The sequence below is a fragment of the Trichoplusia ni genome, chromosome 22 (genome assembly GCF_003590095.1).
Source record: "Trichoplusia ni isolate ovarian cell line Hi5 chromosome 22, tn1, whole genome shotgun sequence".
NCBI classification, from domain to species: Eukaryota; Metazoa; Arthropoda; class Insecta; order Lepidoptera; family Noctuidae; genus Trichoplusia; species Trichoplusia ni.
Window position 1 is genome coordinate 2,998,137 of NC_039499.1, and position 27,873 is coordinate 3,026,009.

The following is a 27,873-nucleotide window of genomic DNA, read 5'->3' on the forward strand; positions in this document are numbered from 1 at the left end:
GATGAAAATACACTTTCATTAGTCACGGTTAATCAACGCTTTTGTTAATAAAACAGTTATTGCGGCTTCGCTGTGAACTATGTGTTGCGTGGCGTGGATCTTGATTTTGACAATAGGTGAGATAGTTTTTTAGTTAATTTCTCACACGCTAAACATCGATACCAATTATTATTAATAGTGTTGTGTTTACATCATCATAAATTTTAATTAACCTTTATATGAAGCCTGGTTTTTGTGTGTATTGGATTGTATTCAAATAAATATCGGCCGGAATAGAAAGAAGACGGTTCAAAACTACATGATTCCTTTTCGATTAATGAACGCCTTGCTATTGGCTGATAGGTACATAAGATTTCTTCCCGTTAAGTTATCCTGTGTATTAAATGTGATACAAATATTATTGTATGTTTAAACAGTGTAGTTAAAATGTTGCAAATGTTGTATGATCAATCTTATTTGTTTATTAAGTGGCTTAAAATTAAATACATATAAAAACTTTTTATGAAAATAATTCCGGTTTGTAAATCGCCCAACGACGGGGTGTCATTGAAGGCTGTTGATAGACCTAAGATTATGATTTTTACAGTCAAGTAATACTTATATCATATACTAAGCTGTCGATTTGAACTTTTCAGTTTCTCTAACCGTGCAGTCTACATTATCGACAGTGGTGTATCATGTAATAAACCACAGATACAGGAGTGTTCAAACCAAAAAGGCCAAAATAGAAGTGGCGAAGGACACGAGATGGCGGAATCCTGACGCGAACCCTTACTACTTCAATCCAGCAGAAAATAAAAGAAGACCGAGGGTATTTAATTTTACTTCTGGATAATTTAATGATGACTCACATATTAATTTTTGGAATAATTCGTTTAATTAAATTAATTTTGTAATTTAAAAAGTTTTGGTTTCATAGTTTGACAACCTTTTTGCAAGTTTTTTATTTGAGATGTTTGTGTGTTGTAAAGACCAATCCTCTATCCAAAAAAAAAAAAAACAGGAGAAATCGGGTGGATGGGGATGGCAGGTCACGTAACTTAAACGAAAATAAATGTAATTTCCATACAAATTCATAAATTTTGGTGTTATTAACTGGCGTTAACGATTTAATTTGGCAAGAGGGGTTGGTAAAATTGTACTGGAAACGAAATCCGAGGCGAAGTCGAGGGTAAAAACTAGCCATTTGCTAAAAACATTTATTGTCATAGAATCCTGAAGATCATGGTCAATGCGACCTCATTGTATGATTAAGGATCTCACCGAACCTAAGCGTTAGCGATAGCGTTTTGGGCGTAAGGCCAATGGCCCACATAACTTATTTTTTATTTGTCTATTGTGTTCTCATTCTGGTATTTTTGGATATCTACGAAATGTCATCAACCTCTACAAAGAAAAAAAATCACGTATTCAAAAGTAAATAAATAAACTATTACATTTATGTGAATTTCGTCTAACGTTTTAAAGTATTCGAGAAGAGCTTGTTGAATTGATACATATACTTAATTTACTTATTTATCTTCATTTATCTTAACTTTGACTGAGTTTTAAAATGTTAATAAAAAACACCTACATTCGATCAAGCCATATTAGACGTTACGTTCAATTACATTCAATTACTTGCATGACTCCAAAAAGGGTTATAATTATTCACACATAGAACTTAACACTTGTATAAAAAAAAAACAATAATTCCAAATTCAAATCGAATCAAACCTTTTTTGTTAAACAAAGTTTAAAACAAGGTCTTAAATAATATGCTGTTTAATTTTATACCACTGACCAGTAGGTACATACATATGTGTGGTTGGTTACAATAGCAATCCTTCACTTGCATTTAACTATTCGTTTACCAGTGTAGTAAGTACGTTCGCATGTCATAACCATCGGATCACACATCACTCATTCTTGAGAATGTATCTCAACGTCAAAACAAGTGATATTTATCTTACATTCCCACAGTCTACAGCGATCAACTAAGCTGTGTATCTATTAGGTAATGATAAACAGTAAAATAATCTCTTTTTAACTATTTTTCCCGTGTTTGGTTTTGTGTACGTAAACGGAATTAAATATCCCTTGTTCCACTGGGGAGAGTGTCAAAGAGATGACAGCAAGCTCTGTGCATCCCATTGGGGCTGACGTAAACGGGCCAGCGGGATAGTCCATCAGGGTTACCGCGTGGCCGGTAGACACAGGGCAAAGGAAGTATCAGGAACGCAGAAGGAGGCGTTTGCTGATTTCCCACCCGGAAAAATAAGGGCTCAAAATATACTTACAAATCGAGGCAAGGAGCCTACTACCATCTTTTAAAGTAAGGCCTTCGCAGTTGTGGAAGCAATCTGGCTCGCAACATGACATAGAGCAGCGGTTTGCATCTATAACTGCAATTGCCTTATAAGGTGGTGGGAGGCACCCAGAACTATTCTGTCTTTTACTCCCACAGTCCCATGAACCGTAAAGCCAACATGACCAAAGAAGAATTAAGTCTTACTTAAACTTCCCAAAGTACGGAGTGCCTATATATTTTGGATTATTCAAATGACATAACATGGGCCATTTAACAAACGATCAGTATTTTAAACTTGTATTTGCATGTTTTGTTACCGTTTGCCATAAAAAGTATCATAAAACATCATTATTATTTACGAAATTTGTTAAAACAACAAAACCTTAATAGGTTTTATGTAAATGCGGCGAATATAATTTTATCTCCTGTTCGTTGCGATTAGTTCCATACATTTACAGAATTACAGGATTATTAACTTGATACATATGTTGGAAATAATACGGAATCGATCGGACGTGATGATTATTTATGCAAGTAAGTTGGATTAAAACATATTTTCTTTTAGTTTTGTATTTAATTCTGTTACAAACGCCATCAGAGCATATTAAAAAAAAACACGTTTGTGGCATTGCCATGAATATTATCTTTTGAATGATAGTCCTTTTCACGACAATTTTAGAACAATTAACAATGAATCTAAAATATCACAAATGTATATAAAACTGAAATTTTCCCACATAAATATTCATTCAGAATCATGCTTAAATCACCCCAAAAATTTTATCGCAAATATATGACAGTAACATTTTTATTTTTCAGTTACTTTATTCCTCTCATTTACATCAGCTTATGATGGCAGGATTTTCTGTCCCTGGAAAAAAGCAAGAACATATTTCTGCGGCACGAACGGAGTTACTTACGATACATACTGCGATCTCCAAGCTGCAATAATAAGGAATCCTCAATTAAGCGTAGCTCACCAGGGAGTCTGCATAAGCGACAGCATAAGCAGTACAAGTGAAGAAATAAAAGTGCATAGAGAAGTCATAGTTCCTCATCATAATGTTACCACTGATATATTAATTATATCGAAAAGTACAGACGAATCGTCTGAGGAGGTAACTAGAAAGCCAAAAAGAAAGAATCCAAAAGAGAGAAAGCCGACCCCAAAGAAAAAGAAACCGAAACAAGAAACAGAAGAAACAGAGGAAACAAGAGAGACTGAAGAAACAGCAGAATCAGGACAGGAAAAAATAAAAATACACAATGAGGCTGTCAACGAAAACACTATTACCATTGGTTCCGGGCATAAAAAGAAAAAGATAAAAGTAGATAACAATGTAGACAATAAGAATGTTATAAATATACACAAGTAAGTTAGGTTGATCATAGATAGTCATAAATTGAAGAAAAAAGAGTATACAAATATAATTTGATTGTTTACCATACAGCATTGTATGCTGAGCTAGATAACCTTCTAATAGATTCCGCATGTTAGGTAGATTACGAGAATTAAATGTTTATTCATCAGGATTAATAAAATATGGCACCTAAAACGTACCCCTTCTTTCCGGTGTTAAACGCTAATGACTTCAACCCATGCCGAAGGCACGGCATGGGAACAGTCGGACTCTCACTGACTAAAAACAACCCCGGGCCCCTTCTACTGCCTAAGCCAGAGCCATGCGATCGCTAGCGCATGCTGTGCGCGGCTCTGGCTGGAATCTAAATCGAGCCCTGCACGATGTTAAGCCTACTAATTGAATTGCACTAGTTGTTCCCCGCGCTACAAGTGCGTGAAATTAATCAAAACTTGGTGAACTTCTCACATGACCTAAATGCCCCAACATGCGGTGTCTATTAGAGGGTAATCTATGATGCCTAACTTTTACCTTATATTTAAACAATTTTAAAGGCGCTACTAATTGTGTTAAATTCTTATTCCTCTAGTCATAACCATATATGGGAATTTTGGATATTGTAGTTGACAACACCAGCTCAGATAATCCTTGGATTCGGAAAGAACGAAGAAATTGTAAATTACTTATCGACTAGTCATTTATTAAATCCCTATCCACCATCAGGGATGGAAGCCGTTAAAAACAAGTGAAAATAAATTGACGTCAAGCTACATATATATTGGGTTTTGACCGTTACATTATTACAAAAATACTAACTAAACCTAACTCCTCCACTGTCGTTGTCCGAAGACTTACCACCAATATTGTTGTAATTTTTAAAATTGGACATTTTCGCCACATGTAGCATGTTATTGGAACTTGTGTCAACCAGAATCCACAAAGGAACTGCGAAATCTACCCACCACTTGTTTAGTGGCTGGATTTAGCGTCTTGAAGCATACGACGGAATTGTACTGAAATATGTAGAGGTGTTCGAAAATATATTTTGTTCACCAGTTCCCTTGAAAGGGGAGACAAAAAGATAAGCAAGGAAAATACATGAGAAATTTTGAAAAAAAAAAAAACAAGATGGATAGACAAAAGGTTCCATCCCCGCGGTGGACAAGCATTTGTTTTATCCACGAATGCTTGTTCTGAGTCTGGGAGTGCATGTGATTTGAATGTTTTTGAAACACAATGTTTAAATTCCTTAAGTACGGGAGCAGTAAAAGAAACCTGCTTAAGTGAGTGGTGAGCAGTAGGATGCAATAATAATTTTATCAATCGCAGTAACGAATAAAACATCCACAATATTTCAATTATTGCGTGGATCACAGCAATAACTATGTAAATTAGATATATACGAGTAAATAATTAATTGCCTAACAACATGCCAGTATTTGGCTATAATGATTTATGTTTATGCGACATAGTTCTCTGTGGGAAAATACATGAAATACCTGTTTAGGCGTGATCTTTGGTGTTAGATGTCACGGAAGTTTTCGGGTGATATATGCAGGTGACATTGGTATGCATATATAATCTGCATTCTAAATAGGGTGAGATAGTGTTCCCTTTAATTGTATATATGTTTTCTGTTATAAATTACTACAAGTATAAAAAAATCGATAGAATTTAAAAAATAATATTTATTATTCCGTTATTCGATTACTAGGACACCTTTTACTTGCAAATCTCGCAGAAACTTGCGTAGTCTCTAATCAGCATCTTCCCATTAAAGTCATCTTTCAATCCGCATCAATATAACATTAAAGATAGAACTTTTTAGCACATTAATTGCCGACCAGTATAAAGTAACATTATACTCTAAAACATGAGAATCATTACCCAACATGACACATCGCCGTAGTCGTGATCACTTAGCAAAACTTCCCACAGCACATAAAATGACGATAAACATCTTACACGATTAGATTTTACCTAATAACATCATGAACTTTGATCCTGAAACATGTAACGTTTAGTACAGTAAACCACATAAGTTTGTACTAAGTAATTACGAAAATCGACTTTACATCTTTGAGATAGAGGTGTTGGGAGTTTTAGTGGTAGCACCTGGGTGGTCGGCGGTTTATGTTAGTGCGAAGATCCGGGTTGTTCGTTTAGGTGCTTGGGTGTTGCCTGGATAATCACGTAAGTCTTGTTCTAAATACTCTTCCTGAATTGACTTAGCAATCGTCAGTTGTTTCGCACCTTTTTATTGCGGCCTTTTTTCTTTTTCACAACTTTCTCTGCGACCAGTTGTAGTTTTCTCGGGTACTTTAACTGCAAGGTATCGCTCACATATGTCATTTGTCAGAATCCTAAATAGCATGTAGATCTAGGGTTTAATTAGCTAGAATTACATTTAGTTCTTGATGGAACAGTACATTCTTCCAGGTGGGAAAAATGGTCTGTAATGTCACGAAATGCTTGCTCATGGTTTAGCTTTATTGAGGAAGAGACTAAATAATACTTATAGTGCATAGTGGCCTTTCCCAATCCTCGTTTCATTATGCGTATCTAATGATTTGGTAAGAGAAAAAAATGAAAATCAGTACTACGTGTGTGATTTTCATTTGTTTTCCTTTTATACAAAGTATGAAAATCAGAATAGATTATCACAACAATAGGAATCGTTGGTCACACAGCGAGGTGGATGAGATAGCAATGGCAATAGAGCGGAATGCGGTCCGCGATTAGCAAGGTGTCGCTTACATGCGCGGGCGCAGCGACCTGTTATAACTCCCGCCGCATCCTGCCTGTCTCCTGTACCACTACTATGTGACAACAATCTGAATAAATATTTACCGTTACTTAGTTATAAATAAAAATAAAGAGATCGAAAGTTGATTGCAGATAAAACCTTAAATAAACACAGGCCGGTGACCTCGCTCGAGAGAACGTTAAGGGCCTCGATTTAGTCCAAAACAAGTCGAGCTAAACACGTATGTCAAATGCCAGAGACTGGTTTTATAAAGTCTATTACAAAAAGATTCATTGGCCAACTCTAAACATGAATAGATAGAACAAATAGACAAAATACAAAACAGTTCTTACATCTTATTTCAAACTTGGCAAAAAAGTAAAATTGAGAGAGCTTTTAACTTTTCTCGCATAATAAGTGTTTATTTTACAATCATGGTGGAAAAAAGAATAGTTGTCTGTATAAGTCTATTAACAGTCCAAAGGGTATCCATAATGAGTTTAATCTGCAATACAAAAACCAGAAGAAAAGCCATTTATCGCTATGAATCGTATCCACGTTACATGGTAGGGGCTAAATATTGCTTGGCCATTGACATCTCCGCTCTCCGCAGGTCTCGGGTGATGGCGCACGAACCCAGCTGCTCTCACGAGTATAGAACTAAAAAGGTTCGAGTTACGCAAAACATGGGAAAGGACATTTAAAAACTAGAACAATAGGCATATAAACAAAAGAATGACCGAGGGGTTTTTGTGAAGTACGTATCACACTTCGAAGACAATAGGATCTATTTGTAGCGTAAATGTGATGCGATATGTGGCTCGTTTGATATTCGGTGACCCAGCCATGATGAGATTTATGTGTGAACTCCAACATAATACATTCAACCTTTTTGTTACCATGAAGGTTACATAAGCTCTTGTTCGATACTGGCCGCAAAGTTTTTATGCGCGTTAAAACCTCTTTTGTAACTGAAAAACGGAGCTTTGACCTACTTGGCCTCACTAGACGACAAACAGTGTGTAACAACTTGAGCACTAAAATTTAACGAGCTCGTTACTTAAAGATGAGTAAACTTGTAATAACGATTTATTTAGGCTGTCTTTTCGGATTTCAGAATATAGTTCGTAAAAACATTTGGTAAGTAATGAATATATTTTGAAAAGTGAACAAATTGTGAACAAATCCGTCAAAATATCATAAAAAATTATGTTGAATGTTCAGAAACTAGTACCGTAAACAAGACTGTTTCAAATGAAAACAGCCGAACTGAATTAACTGCTAACTATTTCAGCTCCAGTAAGTTTTAATTAATACAAATAACAAGATGTTTATAAAAATTCATAGCATAATGTGGATAGCTGGAGCACAACAAAACCGGTTAAGTCCGAATCGGAATCTCGACTGAGGGTTCCGTACAAATAGGCCAAATTTGCAATATATGTTGATAGTCACCCATCACATTTATGAATTAATCTTTTTTGCTTAACCTCAATCTTATTAATTATATATGTTGTTCGACAACAAGAGATATACATAATCTATGAATATTTCTGTTGTGCTGACATCAATACGGACAGACAGCAGAATGTTAGTAAAAAAATAGGGTGCCTTTTTACCTTTTGGGTGGGGAACCTTAAAAATGCTTAGTCTTCTCTTAAAACGTACCCGTATTTATTCTGTATAATACATCACACGCCCAATTCCTTGCTGAATCCGAGTCAATATAATTCGTAATCCGTTATTTGATCTATTTAGAAATATTACCGTCTATCTATCGTAATAGTAATATGTGGCTCGCGATAGCAAACAACTTTGATACTTAAGAATATCGACTGTCATTTGTTATGTAACGTTTATTTTAGCCTTCAAATCGACAAATTCTGTTCTTACTGCCTCCGAAAACTCTGGCTGGCCTGTTGGTCAAGTGGATTTAAGGGTTCGATTCCCACCCAGGACAAATGTTTGTATAATGAACACGATTATTTCTTCTGAGTCTTGCTGTAATGTATGTTTGTCGGTTGTTGAGACTAGATGGCGCTGTTTGGAAGTTGTGGAATGTCTTATAGAGGTGTTTAAGGCTTAACAATTAATTCAAGACTCATTTTGCAAATCTCTGGAGGTCCTCGTAAATTCAGAGCTTCTATTCCCATTGATATCAACACCAATTAAACAAAAAAAGGAAACATGCAATACAATTTAATAAGCATGTTGTTTTTACACGTTTTGAGTCGTTTCCGCGTGTAACTTGCAAGTTTAAGCCCCTATTGTATAGTTTTAAAGATGAACTGATGCAAGGTTATAATCACTCTCTTTAAATCCGGTTTCGAAGATATGATTCAATATGATTAAATCACTATGAAAACACGTCAAGAAAAAGTATTAGAGGCAAGTTATGAATAATTCAAGTAATCAAAGTATAATTAAATTAAAAACATTGCTATGAATTGCTCGCTTTTTATGTTTTATATTCATTTCATACCAGGCATTTATTTGATTAATATAAAAAGAATGCTTTTCTATAATTAAGTTTCGATTTGTTGATCATTTACGATTCAGATAATAGTAAAACATATTGTTATTTTATTTAATTAAGTTAATCTAAATTTAAAAGCTAGATCGTCAGACTCCTGAAAGACAATTAAACTACTGATTAAAGACTATATTACTTCTAATAAAAAAAGTGAGTCGCAATTTTGCAATTTGAAATACATCAAAACTCATTAAAAAAATACATTTTCAGTTTCAATAAAGTTTTTTCCAGAATATTAAAATGAAATTACTTTTACATTAAACTGCAATAGATTTATTCGTGGTGTAATAAATAGGTAGCAAAGTATTAAAAGTAAAGCTAGCGTATTTTTAATACTTATACTTATTTAAATAATATTACTTACATAATGCCGCAAATGTAACGTTATCTTATAGCAATGAGGCAGACTTGAAAAAAAAACTTAAACTGCCGAAGCGTGGAGACTCATAAGCCAATAGATTGTATATTCAGAGTTTAATTCAATCTCATATTGCTTTTACAACAGACTGTCCACTCGAATAGTTGTTATTTAAGATCAGTTCTTTGTTCTCGATAATTGTGTAGAAAAGAGAGAAAAACAATATCTAAGTTTTTGTAATATTCTGAATCAAAACGTAGAAAATTTCTCCTTCTGCTGTGGAGCCAGATGATTTTAAGCATAATTTTCACGTTCTTGAATAACTCTTTCATATGAAGAAGTTCAATGATATGTGTTCTTTGTTATATTTCCTACATACTTAACCAAAAAACGTCTGTCACAACTAAACCTTGATGTACAAAACATTTTGTTCTTAACAATATGAAGTTGATAGTTCTCGCTACAAAATTTAAATAAATGATTTTTTACAGTTTACTTATGGAATTTTAATTTTGCCCCCTATGACTTTAACTACGGTAAATATACCTACAGGTTTTGCATGTATAGTCTGAAATCTCCGCAACCCCTTTCCTTCACATGCCGAAGCTACAGACCCTATATTATATAAGCTACATTGTTCCGAGCGTAGCCTATACTGAACTGACTGGTCCAAGAAACATCACTTGTCGAACAGGAATGTCTTTCCCTTACATTTGCAATTTGAAACCAAACTCCTTTTGTCCAGGCCCCCAGGGTGTCAAAACCCAACAAATAACACTCACATCTCCACGTACATTCAATAGCAATATAATAGAATAGAATTTCACCCGGAAAACCAACGCAGTCATTTGTTTGGCAGCTGATCATACAGAAACTAGCAAGTGTATGAATAAAACATAAGTGCAAAGAGCTAGGTGACTTGTGGAGACCACCTACGGCCGGTTGCGTGACAAATGTTTAAACAATGTTGGAACTAAACTTAAACAATATATTGTAAAAACTCCAATAGGTTTCTGTTGAACGTCGAACTTTGCTATTAGTATTGCTGGTGGAGGAAATGGGTTAGGATTTGTTCAGCTGGGTAAACTTGGTAGAGTTTGTTTTTATGTACTTTAATTTGAGGACTGTATGTTTGATGTAGAAAATGTACATAGAAAAAAGCCTCTGTCATGAAATATTAACAACCAAATAACGCGTATCGGACAGAACTTTCTTATCTATCACAGCATCGTATCAAAAATCGATTTCCAGTTACACCTCAGCACTTACCAGTGTAAATTTCTATTAAGAATTAAAATAAGAACAAAAACGCATATGAGTGCACAACAATAATGATCTTTATGCGACCAGAAAAACTGCTAATGACGGCTGCAAAGTAATTCTGAGAGTCGAGTAAAAGCCAACGAAAATGAGCAAATTGACCTAATGACCAAGCGGCAAACATACAGACCGATCTACTAACACTCAATACTTAGAGGTAATCGTCCGGAAATGTATTTCATACCCTCCTTCCACTGTTATTACACCGGCACACTATTACAAATATCAATAAGTAGTCTCCTTTTCCTTAATTGTGGAGAGCGCTTTCTATGGGCTCTTTAGGATTGTTGCAGTTAAAGCAGGACGGCGCTATGTCTTGTGTAGAGCTCCATCTCGCTTCCACAATACGTTCTTGCCTTTAGGTTGAAGTAAAATTCAGAGAATTTAGGTGAATAGAGATACGTGGTAGAGTGTTAAGCCAAGTTCCAGGAGCAGAATTAGGGAGTAGCACTGCGTTTAATATTACACAAACTATTTTGGAGCCGCTTTTTAATGCTTCATAACTCAAAAACTATTTCACATAAATACCGTAAGTATATTTAATATTTCAGGACTGACCAATGATCTTGGCACTTTTTTAGATCTCACTTATTTTCTAGTGGAAGTCACCAATCACAGCATAATATATCATAAAACGGAACTTGGCCATTATTTCACATTTTTATGCTGTAAGAAAAAAATACTTACTTCTTCCAAAAGTTTAAAAAATGTATATATTATTATTTTATCACAAGTCTCCAGTTTATAGCCATTGCTTACTATAACACCATTAACTTATAATTCATAAAGCTAATCAAAGCGTTTTCTCAAAGAAAGTATCAGAATTAATATAGCTCGAAATGAAAATCGTATAAAACAAGTGAATTCGTAAGACTAAGCTTTCAAGATGGTAGCGTAAGAACAATCATTAACGTTCATTATAAGACCGAAGTCTTGGACATCAAATGGAAATTACGCTGCTACGGTCAACATAAAAAAATATATGTTCGTTTAATTGCAAGCAAAATAAAATACTGGTTTAGAAAACTCATTTTGTTTTTTTCTTCCTTTTTTAAATTCAGACTTTACTGTGTTGAAGTAAAGTGCTGGCTGGTTGAGTCGTTTGTGTAAATTGAAATGTATTTAAACTGTGTTCTTAAAAAGTTAAATTTTATATTTTGCATGTATGTTTGCAGATCTAGGATAAATACTCGCATAGTGTCAGTATTAGTGAGTAAGCAACAAAGCTTAGCATATCGCAAGCATTCTCAAGCACAGGGCTTTAAATATTTGTTCCACTTTGACAATAACTTGTCATGCAAGACAGTTACTTAAGTTAATTCGTGTCGAGGCCCTTAAGTAGGCGTCCGCATTGATTTACGAGCATTCAAATGCTAATGTTTATATTCAAAAGTATTACACAGAAGCGGTGGGCAAGAATTCGGATACACTTACATTATAACGGTTGGTTGACCACGGCGAATCGCTTATTATAATTCTGGTGACGATTTGTCCCTTTTAAGAATTCCATAAGTAGAGAGTGATTTATCAGTAGTAGAAACTTTTTGTTAAGTTACCGTTGCGTTTTTTCTTCGAATTGATGCATCGACAACTAAACATAGAGGGCAGTGAACGGTACCCAACGTGAAAATTACAAGCCAAAGTTTGACAGTACAGTATTGCATTAAGTATATGCTTCAGTTAATATATTTGTTCACATAGTTATTTAAAAAACCGTGGAACATGTCACTCATGTTGTAAATGACAAATGAGGATCAATCTACCGCTAACTTGACAGCTAACAACAATCATTTTATTGTCGCCGCTATAATAGTTGATACAGTTAAGTAGAAACTTTTTATTGAAAACTTATTTGACGTACAGGCTGGTTTAAGATTTTTTTCTTTTCTATAGACTATATATTGAACGTCGAAGAGCAATGTTCTTAGTTAACAACAAATTCATTGAATGTAAATAGAAGTCAATATTGTTACACAGCTTGGTCATGAATCTCGAGAGTTGCATCAAAATAGATCATAATAAATTTAGAATAAAACATTAGTATTATGGAATCTTTACATTAGCTAAATCAATACTTGGTAATTGTCTACAAAAACGGCGATCATTCTAACGTTGCTATTGCAACACAAAAACAAACAAACCAAATCGAGAATCGTGATAATTCGAAAAATTCAAGAACGAATTTTACAATTTAATAATATACCAAGTTCGGTATAAGGTTGGGGCTCATATAAAGTTATGGTCCTACTAATTCTTGGGTCAATGACAGGCTCACCGATCACTGCAGTCGTGAGACCGCACCGGCCCAACGGGAACCAAAGAGAATGGTAACATTGATTCCGAAATTCGAATACGAACATTATTTTTGTATTTGAGATTTCGTAAAACATTTAATGTGTTATAAAAATTTCGATACGCAGTAAACTCAGTGAAAGTGTATGAAAGAATTGCAGTTTTAAGTGAAAGAGGTGCTCTTCTATTTGATTCTTCGAACGTGTGTTCATTTGTTCCGACACGTATTGCACGTGATATTTGCGCATACGTTTTAAATCCGAAGAATTCTGGCATTCACACGAACGTATTTAGTAAATATTGTACGATGTCCAAACATCAGGTAGGTGCACATTTCATTGGAACAAACTTAAAGAGTAGGTCAAGCATAATCCACTTTTGGTGAGGCTGAGTCGTAATACTGCGTTTACGAGTCATCTAACTAAAATGCTTAGATGTTATTTAATTGATTCTGTCTTGAAACGTCCTGTCATTGACCGCCTACATTACAAGCTAAACTCAAATTCAGGATATTGAGTAATCGATATACACAGCACATTTACGTCTATACTTGTAACCTAAGCAATAATCTGACATTAGGTCTAAAGTCAATGCCAATAGCTACCAACCTAACCGTGTGAACTGAAGCTTGGTGTAATTAAATCAGCCGCGTTTGGCGCCCACTATAATTGCCCAAAGAACAATGATTAAGTAACATGAATACTACCTTTTGGGTGTGAAGCGAAAGTGATATAGTTTCATGCAATTATAATACCTTTCAATTATCTCTTCTACGTTTTAACGCTGTCATTATTTTATTAGAATTATTAACTGGCTGCGTGTAATTTGTAATTGGTTTTTGATACGAAGACGTAAGTTTTATGGTAACAGGAAAGAATACACGTAAAGTTTTAGGTATGGTATGGGGAAGTCTTGGGAAACCAATAGTTAATTCTCTAATATAAATCATCCGACACGGAAGTAGCTATATTATTTTTAAACTAAGTGAAGTATATGGTGGTAAGACACAGTTAACAGTTTTGTATCTCCCCATGCTATGCTTTGATCACATCAAACAAGAGTATGTGAGGCTCTTTTACGCAAGAACATATGTAAAATACGAATATTGCTACTGGGATGAAAGTACAAACGCATGAATCACGACTTAAACAGATGAATGGGAGAAGAACACATGAGATTCAATCCCGCTGATAATGAACATGTGGAACCTATATAAATATATTTATTGAGACTTGCAGTAGTGGAACTCTAATAAAGCCTTCATGTTGTACAAAAAGGATATCATCAACCGATACCATCATTTCACAGCTCTTTTCCTACTTCATGTCAAGTTTTCTTGGGATAGAAAGCAACTAGTTCCCACAAACGTTCTAATTAGTTACATAATAAAACCTCATTTATATTTAATGATTAAGTTTACAAAAACTTGTTCTGACTTACGGAAAATCGAAGCTGATTTTTCTGATATGGTCTGTAATAAGCCTTAAAAGAAAAACAACATTTTATTGACCTGTTATGTAATAAGTGTGTCGTGCGTGGGACAAAGCAAACGTAGGCTGTTTTGTTAAACGTCTTTATGCAATTTTATGAGATTGCATTTGTTTATACTTTTGTTGGCACGTCTAACTATACAAAAAATTGAAATTTTCACAGGTGATGTTGAGAAATAAATAATAAACATAAAATGGGAGCCATAAACATGATGGATGAACATTTTTTTTCCCTTCAGGCAATTTAAATGGATCCTCAGCACTAGACAGATTATCCAAATACTTGAATTTAATTACAAGAGGGCTTAATTAGTTGAAAATAATATAAGTGTCCAAATGTGCTAATATTGATCGCCTATTGTTCAGATGCAAATGTTTGTATATTTTAATTTTAATGAAGGACTATTTTATTTCTGTTCTTTCGTATAGACTTTTGACTCTTTGAATTAACTATAGGTAAGTACCTATAGTTAATTCAAAGTATAAATTCGTATTTTTTTATTATTATATATATTATATATATATTCGTATTTCATTACACGTTTTGAGGAGCATTAGTTTAAAATAATTGTAGTCTGTGGTAAATCTCCGATTTATTCAGCTCCTTCACATGCTTGCATGTAATTAATTACCCAGACATCTATTTCCACCACGACAACCTTTAATAGTTAATCAATAAACCAACACCATTTACTCTTAACTAAAGATCAAGATTGTCTAACACCAAGTTTATGCCTATCTACTAATTGAAGGTGTAAACAAACTGACAGTCTGACTATTCAGATTTATATTATCACACCATTAAAATCTAATTAGCTTGTTTTCATATAATTTTCTCAAGGAAAACTTCACGACGGCAGTTTTCACGTTAAACAGTTTTTAGTTTCACTTCTTGTTTGGTTATTAATTAAGTTTTCTTATATCTTGATGGAAGAACGAGTTCCGTAACTTTTCTGAGATTCAGGCAAGTTAGTATGGATTAATATTATTAAGCTCTCAATTAGTTTTTACGACTGGAATGGAGGTTGAAGTATCTAATGAGGAAGCTTAAGCTTGAAATGAGGATAGTGAAACACCTACCCTAATTTGAACATGTTCTCTGGAAGATAATTAACTTTCTCGCATATTTGGAGTTTACAACACACTTATCACCGACTTCGGAAATTTAAACCTCAGACCAAACAGTGATTGGTAACAAAACAATTAATTACATTCCTCATCAGTAAATCTGACTACAGATTAAATTATAGGCTTTTAGAAACTGGAACTAAAACTGACATGGTTGGGCAAACATCTCTACCCAAAGGAGATGCCAGCGTCCAAGTTATTTCACAATAATTTTCTTTGACTTCTGTAGTAACTTCTTGCAATAATTACATACACACTCACAGCTACTATGACTGAAACACGACAAATTCTACAAAATACCAATCAAAGTAAAAACCTTCTGCAGTAAAACATGATCAAAAGCGACGCTACAAAAGGAAGTACGTTAACAAACCAATGTCTGAGCTTTCTTGATTAAATTCGCCTACAATGTAACAGAACACCGGATATTACTCGCCGACCTTTACTTTCTACCCTCACTTTACAGTACCTACACCTAAGTTACTAATGACTGAATTGAATTACTGCTCTAGAACTAATGATCACTTTTAACTTCAAATTTAATTAACATGAGAAATATTTTTGGGAATGTCAAGGGGAGATGTGGATGAAATATTTTGGGTATTTTGTACCTACGGCAAGTCATTTTTGGTAGGTTTTGATAGTTTTGGGTATCTAGATGATTTCTGAGAAATAGGTTTTATAGTGATATGTTCATTTTAGTTTCAGTCGCAGTCATGAACAGATGGATGAACAGTTTACTCATGCATGTTTAATGGATTGCACGACTAGTATCAAACTTACTATAAAAATAATAGGCATTTTTGGTAGTAACAGTAACCACGTTTTCAGATTGTTGTTGTTGTGTATTTATTCGATATTTAAGAGTAGCTGCAGTTTTAAGTTCTGGGAATAATAAGCCACCTAACGTTTTTAAATATTTTTTATGTTTAAATTAATGATAAAAAACATCCAAGCAACAAGCAGTAAAAGTTTTGACAAAGCAGTCTATGTGGCCTCAACATTATGCAAACCATTAACAACTGCCTATGCTTATTCACCTATGATCATATGTTGATATGTCTTTTATATTTTTATTTTATTCTTTTTTATTTTATTTTATAAAGCGAATTATGAATTATTATACTCTATGTTATTAAATACTGATTGGACCGATATGTATGAGCTGAGAGATGTGGACGATATTTTGAATCTATTTTATGATAAAATAAATACCATTTTAGATGCAAGTGTTCCGAAGAAAACATTAAGTGTTAAACAGCGATATATTTACCCCAAATGGTACACTAATGAGATAATTAAAAACTTAAAAATTAAAGCAAGTCTACATAAAATATATAAAACCACTAAATCAACTAGTACCTACCACGAATATTCAGAATATAGGTCACTCATTAAAAAACAAATAGAAATGGCGCGCAAGCAGCACGAAACTATTATTCAAGGTCAGTTCGCGAAAGACCCTAGATCGTTTTGGCAATATATAAGGTCACAGAAAAATACAGCGGCTAGGCAGGACATAGTGAAGGACGGTCAGTATTTGTCGGACGAGGAGTGTGCGGAGCAGTTCGCGAGTTACTTTAAGTCGGTATATAGTAATGCTCCGCCACGACTAGACGCAGAAGAGGCGGCAGCTGAAGCGGGGGACACTGGTAGCCAGTGTTTACAAATAAATAAGCTTAGTCTTAAGGATGTTAGGAGTGCTCTCGACCGCCTCAAGCCGAAGCGATCTGCGGGCCCGGATGGTTTACCAGCGTTCCTTTTTAAAGATTGTGGTAGGGTACTCGCGGAACCTTTACTTTTTGTATTTAACACTTGTCTTCAATCTGCGAAGTTCCCAGACAAGTGGAAGATTACGCGAGTCATTCCAGTGCCCAAGGGCAGGGCGGGACCGGACATCAGTGGATACAGACCAGTAGCTGTGTTATCGACGCCAGCAAAGGTGTTCGAGTCTGCCATTCAGCGCTGTATGCAAGAGCAAGTACGCGGACAGTTATCGGATGCTCAGCACGGATTCCGTCCGGGGCACAGTACTGCTACCAATCTACTGGATTTCATGGGACGTGTGGTGCCGGCTGTGGATGCTGGGGGGCAGGTGGACGCAGCTTATTTTGATTTTAGAAAAGCTTTTGACACCGTAGATAATAACATCTTACTGCGAAAGCTAGCCGAGTTCGGATGCGCCCAGCATCTATTGCGGTTTTTCGCTAGTTACATGCAAGACAGACAGCAGTATGTGGATTACAACGGATGTGAATCTGATCCATATTACACCTGGTCGGGGGTAAGTCAAGGCAGCAATTTGGGTCCTCTGGAATTCCTGATAGTGATAAACAATCTGCCGGAAGTCGTAAGGCATGGCGTTTGTTTATTATTTGCGGATGACTTTAAGTTGCTGCTGGAGATTAGGTCCGAATCAGATTGCAGACGCCTTCAGGAGGATATCGATCGCATAGTACAATGGAGTCATGAAAACAAGCTGTACTTCAACGTATCCAAGTGCTCGTTGATGAGCTTCACCCGCGCTCGGGCACCTGTGCGCTATGATTATGTGGTAGACGGGGCGCCACTACAACGAGTCACCGAGGTGCGAGACTTAGGTGTTTTCATGACTCCCGATCTGACATTCCGGGAGCACATAAACAGAGTCTGTAAGAAAGCATACAGAAACCTAGGATTTATTTTGAGACAGACACATAGCTTCACCAACATCACAGCAGTCAGGGTCCTATATGATGCACTAGTCAGGAGTCATCTGGAACATAGTGCGGTCATATGGGCCCCACATGAAGCGAAGTACGCGGTAATGTTGGAGCGCGTTCAAAATAAGTTTACTCGCCACCTGTACAGGAAACTATATGGGGTATATCCGTTTTACCCACTGATGTATCCCACCCTGTTCGTTCTGGGCATGGTTGGTTACAATCAACTGCGTGTCAGACGAGAGTTTGCACTGGTTGCCTACTTGATGAAGGTGCTTCGCGGATTGGAGAGTCACCCGGCAGTGCTGCAGCGCTTGAGCCTGTGTGTGCCGGACCGCTACGTGTGGCGGCGGCGAAGCCCGCCTTTGCTACTGGTACCTACAGCGAGAACCAACTTACTCGCCAAAGCACCCATAACCAGAGCCATCTGTATCATAAACGATCTACATAGCAGCATTGATGTTTTTACATGTTGTTTTGGTGAATTCGCAAAGGAATTATTATTTATTTTATGTTACAAACACAATAGTATATAATTTTAACTTTAGTGGATTACCATGATTGTAAATAATCTAGTTTTTAAATACTTAGTTTTTAGTTCTTAGCTGTCGTATTAGGATAAGAAATCCTGTAAAGATAGTTTAAGGTGTTTTTTTAAATAAATAAATAAATAAATATTTCCACCTCCGCTCGTAATAAAGCACCGAATATCGTAACATACTTACTTACACGTTATTACTGTGGGTATTTGCAGATACTTAAAGCAATTTACAGCATTACAAAACTTAATTTATAGTGGCAACTTACTTCATATCCAAGTATTTCGTGTCTGTCATTTCACTTAAAATGTCATGGGATTACGATTTTGATTGTACTATGGCCGTTTGAAAGCGAAAACCAATTTATTTTATGTATATTTACTATCTAAACTAAAACATATTATTATTATTGTCATTTTACCTTCTTTGTATGAGAAGAATATATGTCCCAGCAAAGGAATTTTGCAGACATGCAGACAAAAATACATTTTATTATTTATTTCTTATTCTTGCAATTTTTCACATATTATTACAGTTTAGACCTTCCCTGGACTTTCACGAATATTTCAAGTTTTAAAATAAGCCAAATGAGTTCAGCAGTTCTCGAGTTTTAGCGAGACTAACGAACAGCAAACAAACAAAAATATTTTAAGATTAAGAACATCTCGCCTAAGACTGGGAATAATAAGTTAAAATTTAAAAATCTCTTGTGAAAAACCGCATCCCGCAATTTATAAACAAAAAACTCAGAATTTCCTCTTGAAAAAATCTTGTAAAATCAACGTAATATTAATATGTATTAAACGTATCTTCGAAATGGCGTCCAGTTCTCTCAGTTGTCGGAAAGCGTGACTGCACATGAGCCATGAGCACATGAGCCGAGTGCAACACGTAACCAAGGTCGACGCACCATTATCACACACGTTTCTTTTTCTGAAAGTGTTAATGGCGAAGACGCGCGAAACACGTATTGTCTTACCGGCCATGTTTTATTTGAATCGTAGAATGACTGCGCCTTAAGACAGCTAATGAATTAATGAACTATGGATTATTAGAAAAATAAAAGGTTTCTTAATCATGGTATTGTTTATATACTGCACAGTAAATATATTTAAGTTTAATATTGATTCACTATATATTATCATTAGATATTACATACTTAGGAAAATACGAAAAGTGTCAAATTTCATCAAATTTTCAAAAATCAACCATTGTAAACAGCAGAATAATAAAAGTAAAATAGTAGCAAAGTAGTCGCACCTAAAGCACTAGAATTTAACATACAAATTAAACTGTCATTTAAACATTAATCACGAAAATTTAGTCAATAAACTACCGATGGAATTATTATCAGCATAACAACAATATTAACGGCCATAATTGTCACGTGTTAAAACTCAAATATTTATAGGTCTTTATACTTTTATAGTAGGTATTTATACTTTCGTGAAGTCTGTGTGGCGACAGCGTTAGTAGCCCAATGTCTTATCATTGCTCAAGTATTTGGGCTTAGATAAGAATAATGTAAACAAAAGAATGTTCAATAATTAATTTGTATATTTATTTTATGCGGTGTCTAACTGTCCCTCATACAAGCTATCAATAAAAATCACAACAATGGGTACGTTATGAATAATAAACTATAAAATTCATACATGCATGTAAAACTTGGTTATTTTTCTTGGTCAATAGTTTACAGTAAGTTAATTAGCATGAGCTTGTTAAAATTCATAGAACATCTATCAATAATTTCGCTCGAATAGTGAATGTTGATGCATCCGGTAATTAGGTATTAGCCTCATAACTTACAAAACTGCTATCTCAATAATCTCAGCGAGATATTTGAAAACGTTGGCTTTTCAACACACTCCATTAAATATGAATAGCGCAAAAGTAATAAAGTTAAAGAACTAATAATCCTTACATAGCACATAGCATTTATACGGTTTTAATTTTGTAGAATCTGTCTTCTGGTGCTGTACACTAATAGCTGTGGTTCTAATATTTCATCTCTTTTTGGTTATAAAAAGTAGCACTAGGTATTAATAATAACAATATCAAAACTAGGTATTTTTCGTTCATACCATAGTTATATCGGCAGCTTTTATCACACATGCATCAAATAATTTCGCATATCAACAGCCCAAATGTTTCACTTCACGTCATATTTTGCTCTGAAAAGCCAAAATGTTTGAGACTTCGTAGCAAAAGTTGTCTCTAAGAGTGGCCACGAAATGACAAAGTCCTTATTAGTGCAGAGAATGCAGACAGAAATGCATTAACTTCCACCAGAAGTCATTTCCTGTTTATTTTCTAGCCCTCATTACATTTCGTGTATAATTATACTTTCTCTGTGGATGATTCCTGACATATAACTCTATAAAATAACTCTACAAAACCATTAAGTTAGTCAAAACTTTAAAACGTCTTGAACTTTATAATTTTTGAATTCGTCGTCAACGAAAAGTTTTGGACCTGTCCAAATTATGAAAGATTTTCCGATCGACCAAGACAATTACGAAGTTTTTGAATCTGTCTTAGGACAACAATATTATTTTCTGGTCACAATACTTTTTGAACAATAGATTACACAAAAAATGTCTACATTTTGCTGCCTTTTTAGGTATGAGGCTACAAAATGATGAGGCAAAAAAAGTTCTTGTAATTTCTGACTTAGTCAGAAGACATTTGCTCCTGGTTGGAGCAAAAACATGACTTTATAGATCAGGAAATAGAAATTCCTTACCTCGGCTCTATTTGCCGCACTTGGTAAAGGTGTGGCTTTATGATTTTATTTATAATCCTACCTACGTATTGCGCTGAGATTATCAGTTCGGTGGCTAGAAAAGCTGTTAAGTTCAGTCATAAAGTTTAAACGACATACAAAGAACCAATACCGTTTTATAAACAGGAAAACGACCTGTTATCTTAAACAATATAATTGTTGTTAAAGAAATTCTCAGCTATTCATTAAACAATTGACGCTAGATAGTCACTTGAAATAATGAAGATATTTAAAACAATTAAAACACTATCACAATGTATCTACGTTATACATTTCTATGCATCAGTGTTTCCCCTTTTTGACCGAGCATACATAATTGATTGCTTGAATAATTATGAACGACTGGGAATAATTTGTATGCCTCAATTATGGATTCTTCTCTATAAACTAGGGTTATACACCTGCAGCTGAAGTGAGATAAAGAGTTTTTAAGCTATATCAAGCATTTAAGGACAGTTTTAACAAATGAGGGTAGATTTATAGCAATAGTTCTACTTTACAAAATCTGTACATTGTAGTACGTAGTAATAAATACGTAGTAAGTACACCTGCTGCGCGTCTTGGATTACAATACAAACGGACTTTGAATACAGGTACAAGAATTAGAGGTCGCTGTTAAAAAAGGTCATTTACCTGAATGTGTCCAGCATTCCGGGCACTCCTGACAGAGCGTCGCCCAGTCGAAGGCAAGGTCCTCAAAGCTCGCCATAGCTACACCCACTTAATCAAAATGCCAGTCCACTCCGCAACATACTATCAAACGGCTATTCAAATCGCCGGTCGCACAAACACTATTAACACCGAATTATGTTTTCATAATCAATATCCCTGTTTTGAGTATATTATTTGAATATAAAAGCACTGGTATCGTTCGGTTACGTTATCAGGATCGGCGATGGTGTAATGTGAGCTGTAAGTTCGCGGCGGTCGTTTCCCGCGTCGCTCGTTGCTCGCTCGCTGGTATCGGATGCGCACGCGCACGTAGATAAGCGGCCGGCGGAGCACTGCGCGGTAACCTCGCGGAGCAGTCGGGATGTGTCGCGCCTCGCTCGCCACTCGGAACCTGTTCTCAAGCCGAGCTACAGGCGTTCACTCTGCCTCTACACTCTTTCGATTTCAATGAACCGTTAACGTTCTTTTCTTGTTAGGTGTGTCTTATCTACACGACATCACGTAACGTTGCACCGCCAATCTTGTCACACAATAGGCAGATCCGACGCCCGATACCAGTTAAACCAGATTAGTTTAAAACGAGTACAACAGTTGTAGGTGTCGCAAAAGTTGTCGAACTAGGCCTTTTGTTATTTGCTGTAATTGTTAAATATTTACTTTGGAAATACATGCACGGCACGTAGAATGGCCGTTAGTGGCGGGCGTCCTTATGCAAGCCCACGCACAATTCAAGTGCAAACCAAGTGCCTCATATTATAAATATTTTGAGTGTATTGTCGATGTTATGAGTATTTTATTGTCATACATATTCTACGCGTGCTGTTCTTTCCAAGAACAGTTTTTAAACATTCCCCGTAGTCTTCGGTGGTGTATTGTGAATTCACAGAGGATTTATTTATAGTTCCAGTAGCAAGGTACGGTGTAAACATTTTCTGACCACAATAGTCGCAATTTAGACATCACAGCCTTATTAGAGACTCGTCATTATGTTGACCGGCTTTGGCTTCATGCAGGGCAAAGTGCCAAAGAAATCGAAAACAACCTTGTTTTGGTCGAATAAAGTTTATCGATCAAATAATTTCATCCAAATCTTCGATAGCGTGTGAATCACGTAAACGAAAGTTACCTACACTTTTCAATTTAGAATACTCTCATTTTCCTTTTAAAATAAACAGTTTATCATAATTAAATTCTGTTGACTGCTAGCATCACAGCTAAGTGTGTCACGTTCATGAAAACGTCATTTAACGAAAAATATACGAGTAAATAGAAACTAAGTTCATTATAAGGCTGCAAACTACTTTTATAATGTATAATTTTATTCTTTTTGCATAAAATTGGTATTAATTGCGAAGAGCATTCGTCGTGTTATAATTATTAAAGCAGAAAGCGGCAAGTGAGAGTATTTGACGATCGTTAAGATAGCACGTGGAGGTTGTGCGGGGGATCGTTCGAGATTTTATTTGACATCAGATCTCATTACTTGTTTAATTAATTTCCATTTATAGAAAAGTACTACTAGCAGGTTGTTACGGCTTTCTCTTGAACTTTTTCCATGTAACGAAGTACAAACATCAAGACCATTAAAAGGAGGTTGTTTTTAGCAATTCTTTATTCAGGTTCGTAACCTGATCATAAGGAAGATAAACAAATGACTATTTCATTGTTTTATCGACATGGTTGATTGAATTACGTCACGTTTTTGGAACAAACCTATTTAAAGTTGCCAGTTCCATGTTTGGAGCAATAAAATTGATCGAATGGGAAGTGAAGGGTCATCGATCACAGGATTCAGGAATGTTGGCTTCGTCCTTCTTATCATAGAATGTCTAGGTATTTACTCGACTAGCTCAGTCTTCGGAATGTATTTTGGCCTTCGATACAAATTGCCAGTTGACATAACACAGTTGAAGGTGATTCATCAAATACCATCTGTTTCTTTCATCACTTTCATAATATTGGTACTTACATTTTTGGAGATTACTAAACTGTTCGTCGGTAGTTTAATTTTATGTGGTTAATTCGTAACAGTATTTTAGTTATGTTTTATACCGGATCTGTTTCAAAAACAATGGCGTTTATTCAGATGTCTAGCTTACTCGGAACTGTTTCATGGAAATTGTATTTTTTTTTATATTGTTTTATCCACAAATACAGCTTTGAATAATTAATTATAGCATGTAAAAGTATAAATACGCGATTAAATAAATTAAATAATCTATAAAACGCCGAAAAAGGCCACAAGGCCAAGGTACCTACCCAATATTCAGTTCAGGGTTGCCTATTTCGGGTGTTATTTATAAACAAATGAAGGTGTAGGGCAGGTAATTAATCCATCATTGATTCGTGGCTCAATAGCTCTGGAACGCTTTGGTCAACACGTGCTGTGTTAGAACAACCGCTATTACGGTATATCCTTGGATGCATGCGTTATAGACTGTTAGTAGATATTACTATCTACATTTTAAGTAGTAGTAGTTCTATTCAGTATATGCAGGTTATTGTAGTTAAATATACCCAGTTAAGTATACCAGAGTCCCGATTCTGCTATTTTACAATGGCCGATGAATGAATGGCAATCGGATTAAATTTGAAATTATTCCATTTCTCTTAAGCATTTTGAAAATACAATAGCTGGAAGTTTATTAACCTTTGGTGTACCGTCCCGTACTAAATTTAAAATTATTGTTTAGAAAAATGATTAAGAGAATACGAAAATTGTCAAATTTCATTAGTTCATCGGCCGTTGTAAATAGCAGAATTGGGGCCCTGTAAGCATGTACAATGAATGCTGTATACTTAGAACAAACTTTAGTCCAACTTACAAAGTTGTACTTCTTACTTATAAAAGTTCTGCAAAGTTTTTGCTTAAAAACGGAAATTTCGTGCTTCACGCGTTTTTGTCAATTTATTTTGACCACACACAATCACTATTCTAAATTAATAAGCGAATAATTAGCTAAATCCGTTAAGTAATAGCGGAGATATTGTGTAATAAAAATAAAAATGACATACTGCTAATTGTTATCTACATATAAAAAATAACGGCTAGCCTGATAAGAACAACTTCTAATACAGATTAATTTTAAAATAGTCGTTAAATCAGCTATTAACCAGCCTCTATTTATAAGCAATTATGAAGACAAAAATAAGAGAGTTTAGTGTTATCTATCTGGGTCTTTCGAAAGAATGAGGAAAGAAGTTGACATTGGAGATTGTAGGGTATTGACTTCGAATACGCTCAAACAATACAGATAGTTAACAGAAAATTAAAAATCAAGTGCCAGTAGGATCACGATACTGAGGGACCAAATGTTTTTAGTAATTATTTGGCAAACGTCAATAGAAATACATCATCTTCATTTGAACTGCCTAGCTATTACTATTTATGAGATACAGGCGGTTAACAGAAGGATCAATAGACAGACAGACCGACGGAAGAACAGGCGACCGTGCCTCTTGTCACCTTTTTCAGCATGGAACTAAAAATGGAAGGAACACTCTGTTTCCCATACCGTTATTTCAAATATAACTGAGGTTCGTCGAAACAAATTGTGTATCATCCAATGATATCTTACCTACGAACATCAAATGTTTGTTTTTATCTTTAAACGTTTGTATAACTGTAGTTAGAACGGTCCAATCAAACACCAAATGGTCTAAATAACATAGCTGAAGACTTTTGCAACTCATCTTGCCAAGATTGTCATCAGTTCGATGGACCAGTTTCCCATAACTTCTTAATCTTGTTTTAATTGCCATTGCTGTAAGTAAAATTGTGTCAGCGTGTCTCTCAGATACAGATAATGAAGAATGATCGCGATGATAAGGGGTTAGAATTTAGGTTGTCAGGTCATCTTTTTATAACTAGTCCTAGCCCAAATATTTTTTGCAAATCCAAAATTGACGAAATTAAATTATTTAGACGCTGTTTTTGTGCCTTTTCCTCTGAGCAACGTATAAGATTCGGCTGATTCTGCAATCAACAATCCGAAGTGTGGTAGCGTGGTGATCAATTTCCAAATTTAAAATTTTCAAATTCAAATTTCCTTATAAAGGAGGAAGCCTGTGACCAGCAATAGGATATCTTCAGGCTGGTATTATATTATTATTATCGACACAATAGTAGATTTAAGTTCCAGCAGCTGGAAAGCCTGGAACGTAGACCTAAAGTTCGAAATACGATAATTAGAGCATTTTATAATATCACTATCTAGAAAGGAAACATAAATTGCTCAACACTCAAAATACAAAATGGATATCCGTAATTTGATTCAGGCCAGTGATAGCAACAGGAACATTTGTAACATAACACTTTTTCCGCGAATAATAATAGTAAAATAATTATGAAACATTAGCTCTTGCGATCTAAACTTTCGTGTCCGTTATTTAAGCGTTGATCAAACAAACCTGTTACAAGGTTATGCCACAATGCCACTGTTTTGATTGATCGAAACCTGTACATATTCAATAACAGAGCCGATATTAATTGACTTAACGCGAAGAAAGACAAGTTTGGATAATTCGGACGGTAATCGATTGAGTTTTGCAATGGCTTACGTTCGATTTGTCTGTGTGATCACCTTGACCTCTTTGGCGATTTGTAGAAAGATCAATTTTACGACGAGTACTCATCGCTACCACTAGTTGGTACAATAACCTAAATTTTTTGTTCTTTTGGTTAAATTTTAGCTAACTGTTTGTAAACTACAAATTAGGCAAAAACTGTCTATGAATGGAAATAGACGGCTAGTATAAAAAACCAAATACTCAATGCCGGCCACCAAAACTCGAGCCCACGCTACAATCTACATACAGCACACGCGGAAAAAATCAAATAAAAACTTAACCTACATACATAACATTAATCCTTGCAATCGTAACGATGTTGATATAACGTAACACGTCGTCCTTGAACTGTAGTAACACCGCGAAACAATGAACTAAGCGACTGGACGAGTTTTAAATACTCAGGCTGTATACTGACTTGTCAGTGCCTCAGGAACTCGGATTGTGACGTCATAAGGGCAAAGGCGCTCTCAAGTCTCGTACGAAAGTTACGTCTGGAGTTTGACACGTACGAATGTACGATTCGTTCCGCATAATAAACATTATCATGTTTGTGCGTGCGCAAATGATTTTAGACATATATTTCTCTTCTGTACGGCCTATGTTTTGTTTAAGATAAATATGTAATAACTTCATAAAATGCTTATTGGCCGGCTCTGATGTGATAGAATTCGATTATTTATTTATTCGCAGTCACGTCTAAAGATGTCTAAGAATAGCGTCGCGAAAGTCCTTTTCTGCGAGACTGTCGATTGTCTTTGAGGATATTGAACCCGCATTACTAATTAAATGAAGAAAATAGGTAACAACTGAAATTAATTACGTTCCTAAGATTTATAACATACTCAACCATGCTTATGAGAAATCGTTACATATTAACGTACAAATACTTATTAAAAGCTAAACCGTAATGAAAAACCGAAGAACTATTTTTTAACGAAATCACAGTTAATCTAATAAAACAACAGACCCTTGAATGAATTATAAGTTTAAAGCTAACAGAAGTCCTCCGTGTTTATATAGTAGCTGTACCTATATACTTTATGATCAAACGAACTTACCAAGTGAAGTTCGATCCAAATTATGCG

At 35.2% G+C, this 27,873-nt stretch overlaps 1 protein-coding gene across 1 annotated transcript in view; it reads right to left on the reverse strand.

The window, feature by feature from the left end:
- Positions 1-22,582, reverse strand: part of LOC113504502 (cerebellar degeneration-related protein 2-like) — a 91,159-nt gene extending 68,577 nt beyond the window's left edge. The window contains exon 1 of the mRNA XM_026886834.1: positions 22,178-22,582. Coding sequence (XP_026742635.1) covers positions 22,178-22,253 — 76 coding nt within the window. The 5' untranslated portion in view covers positions 22,254-22,582. The remainder of the gene's footprint in view (positions 1-22,177) is intronic.
- Positions 22,583-27,873: the final 5,291 nt, after the last annotated feature.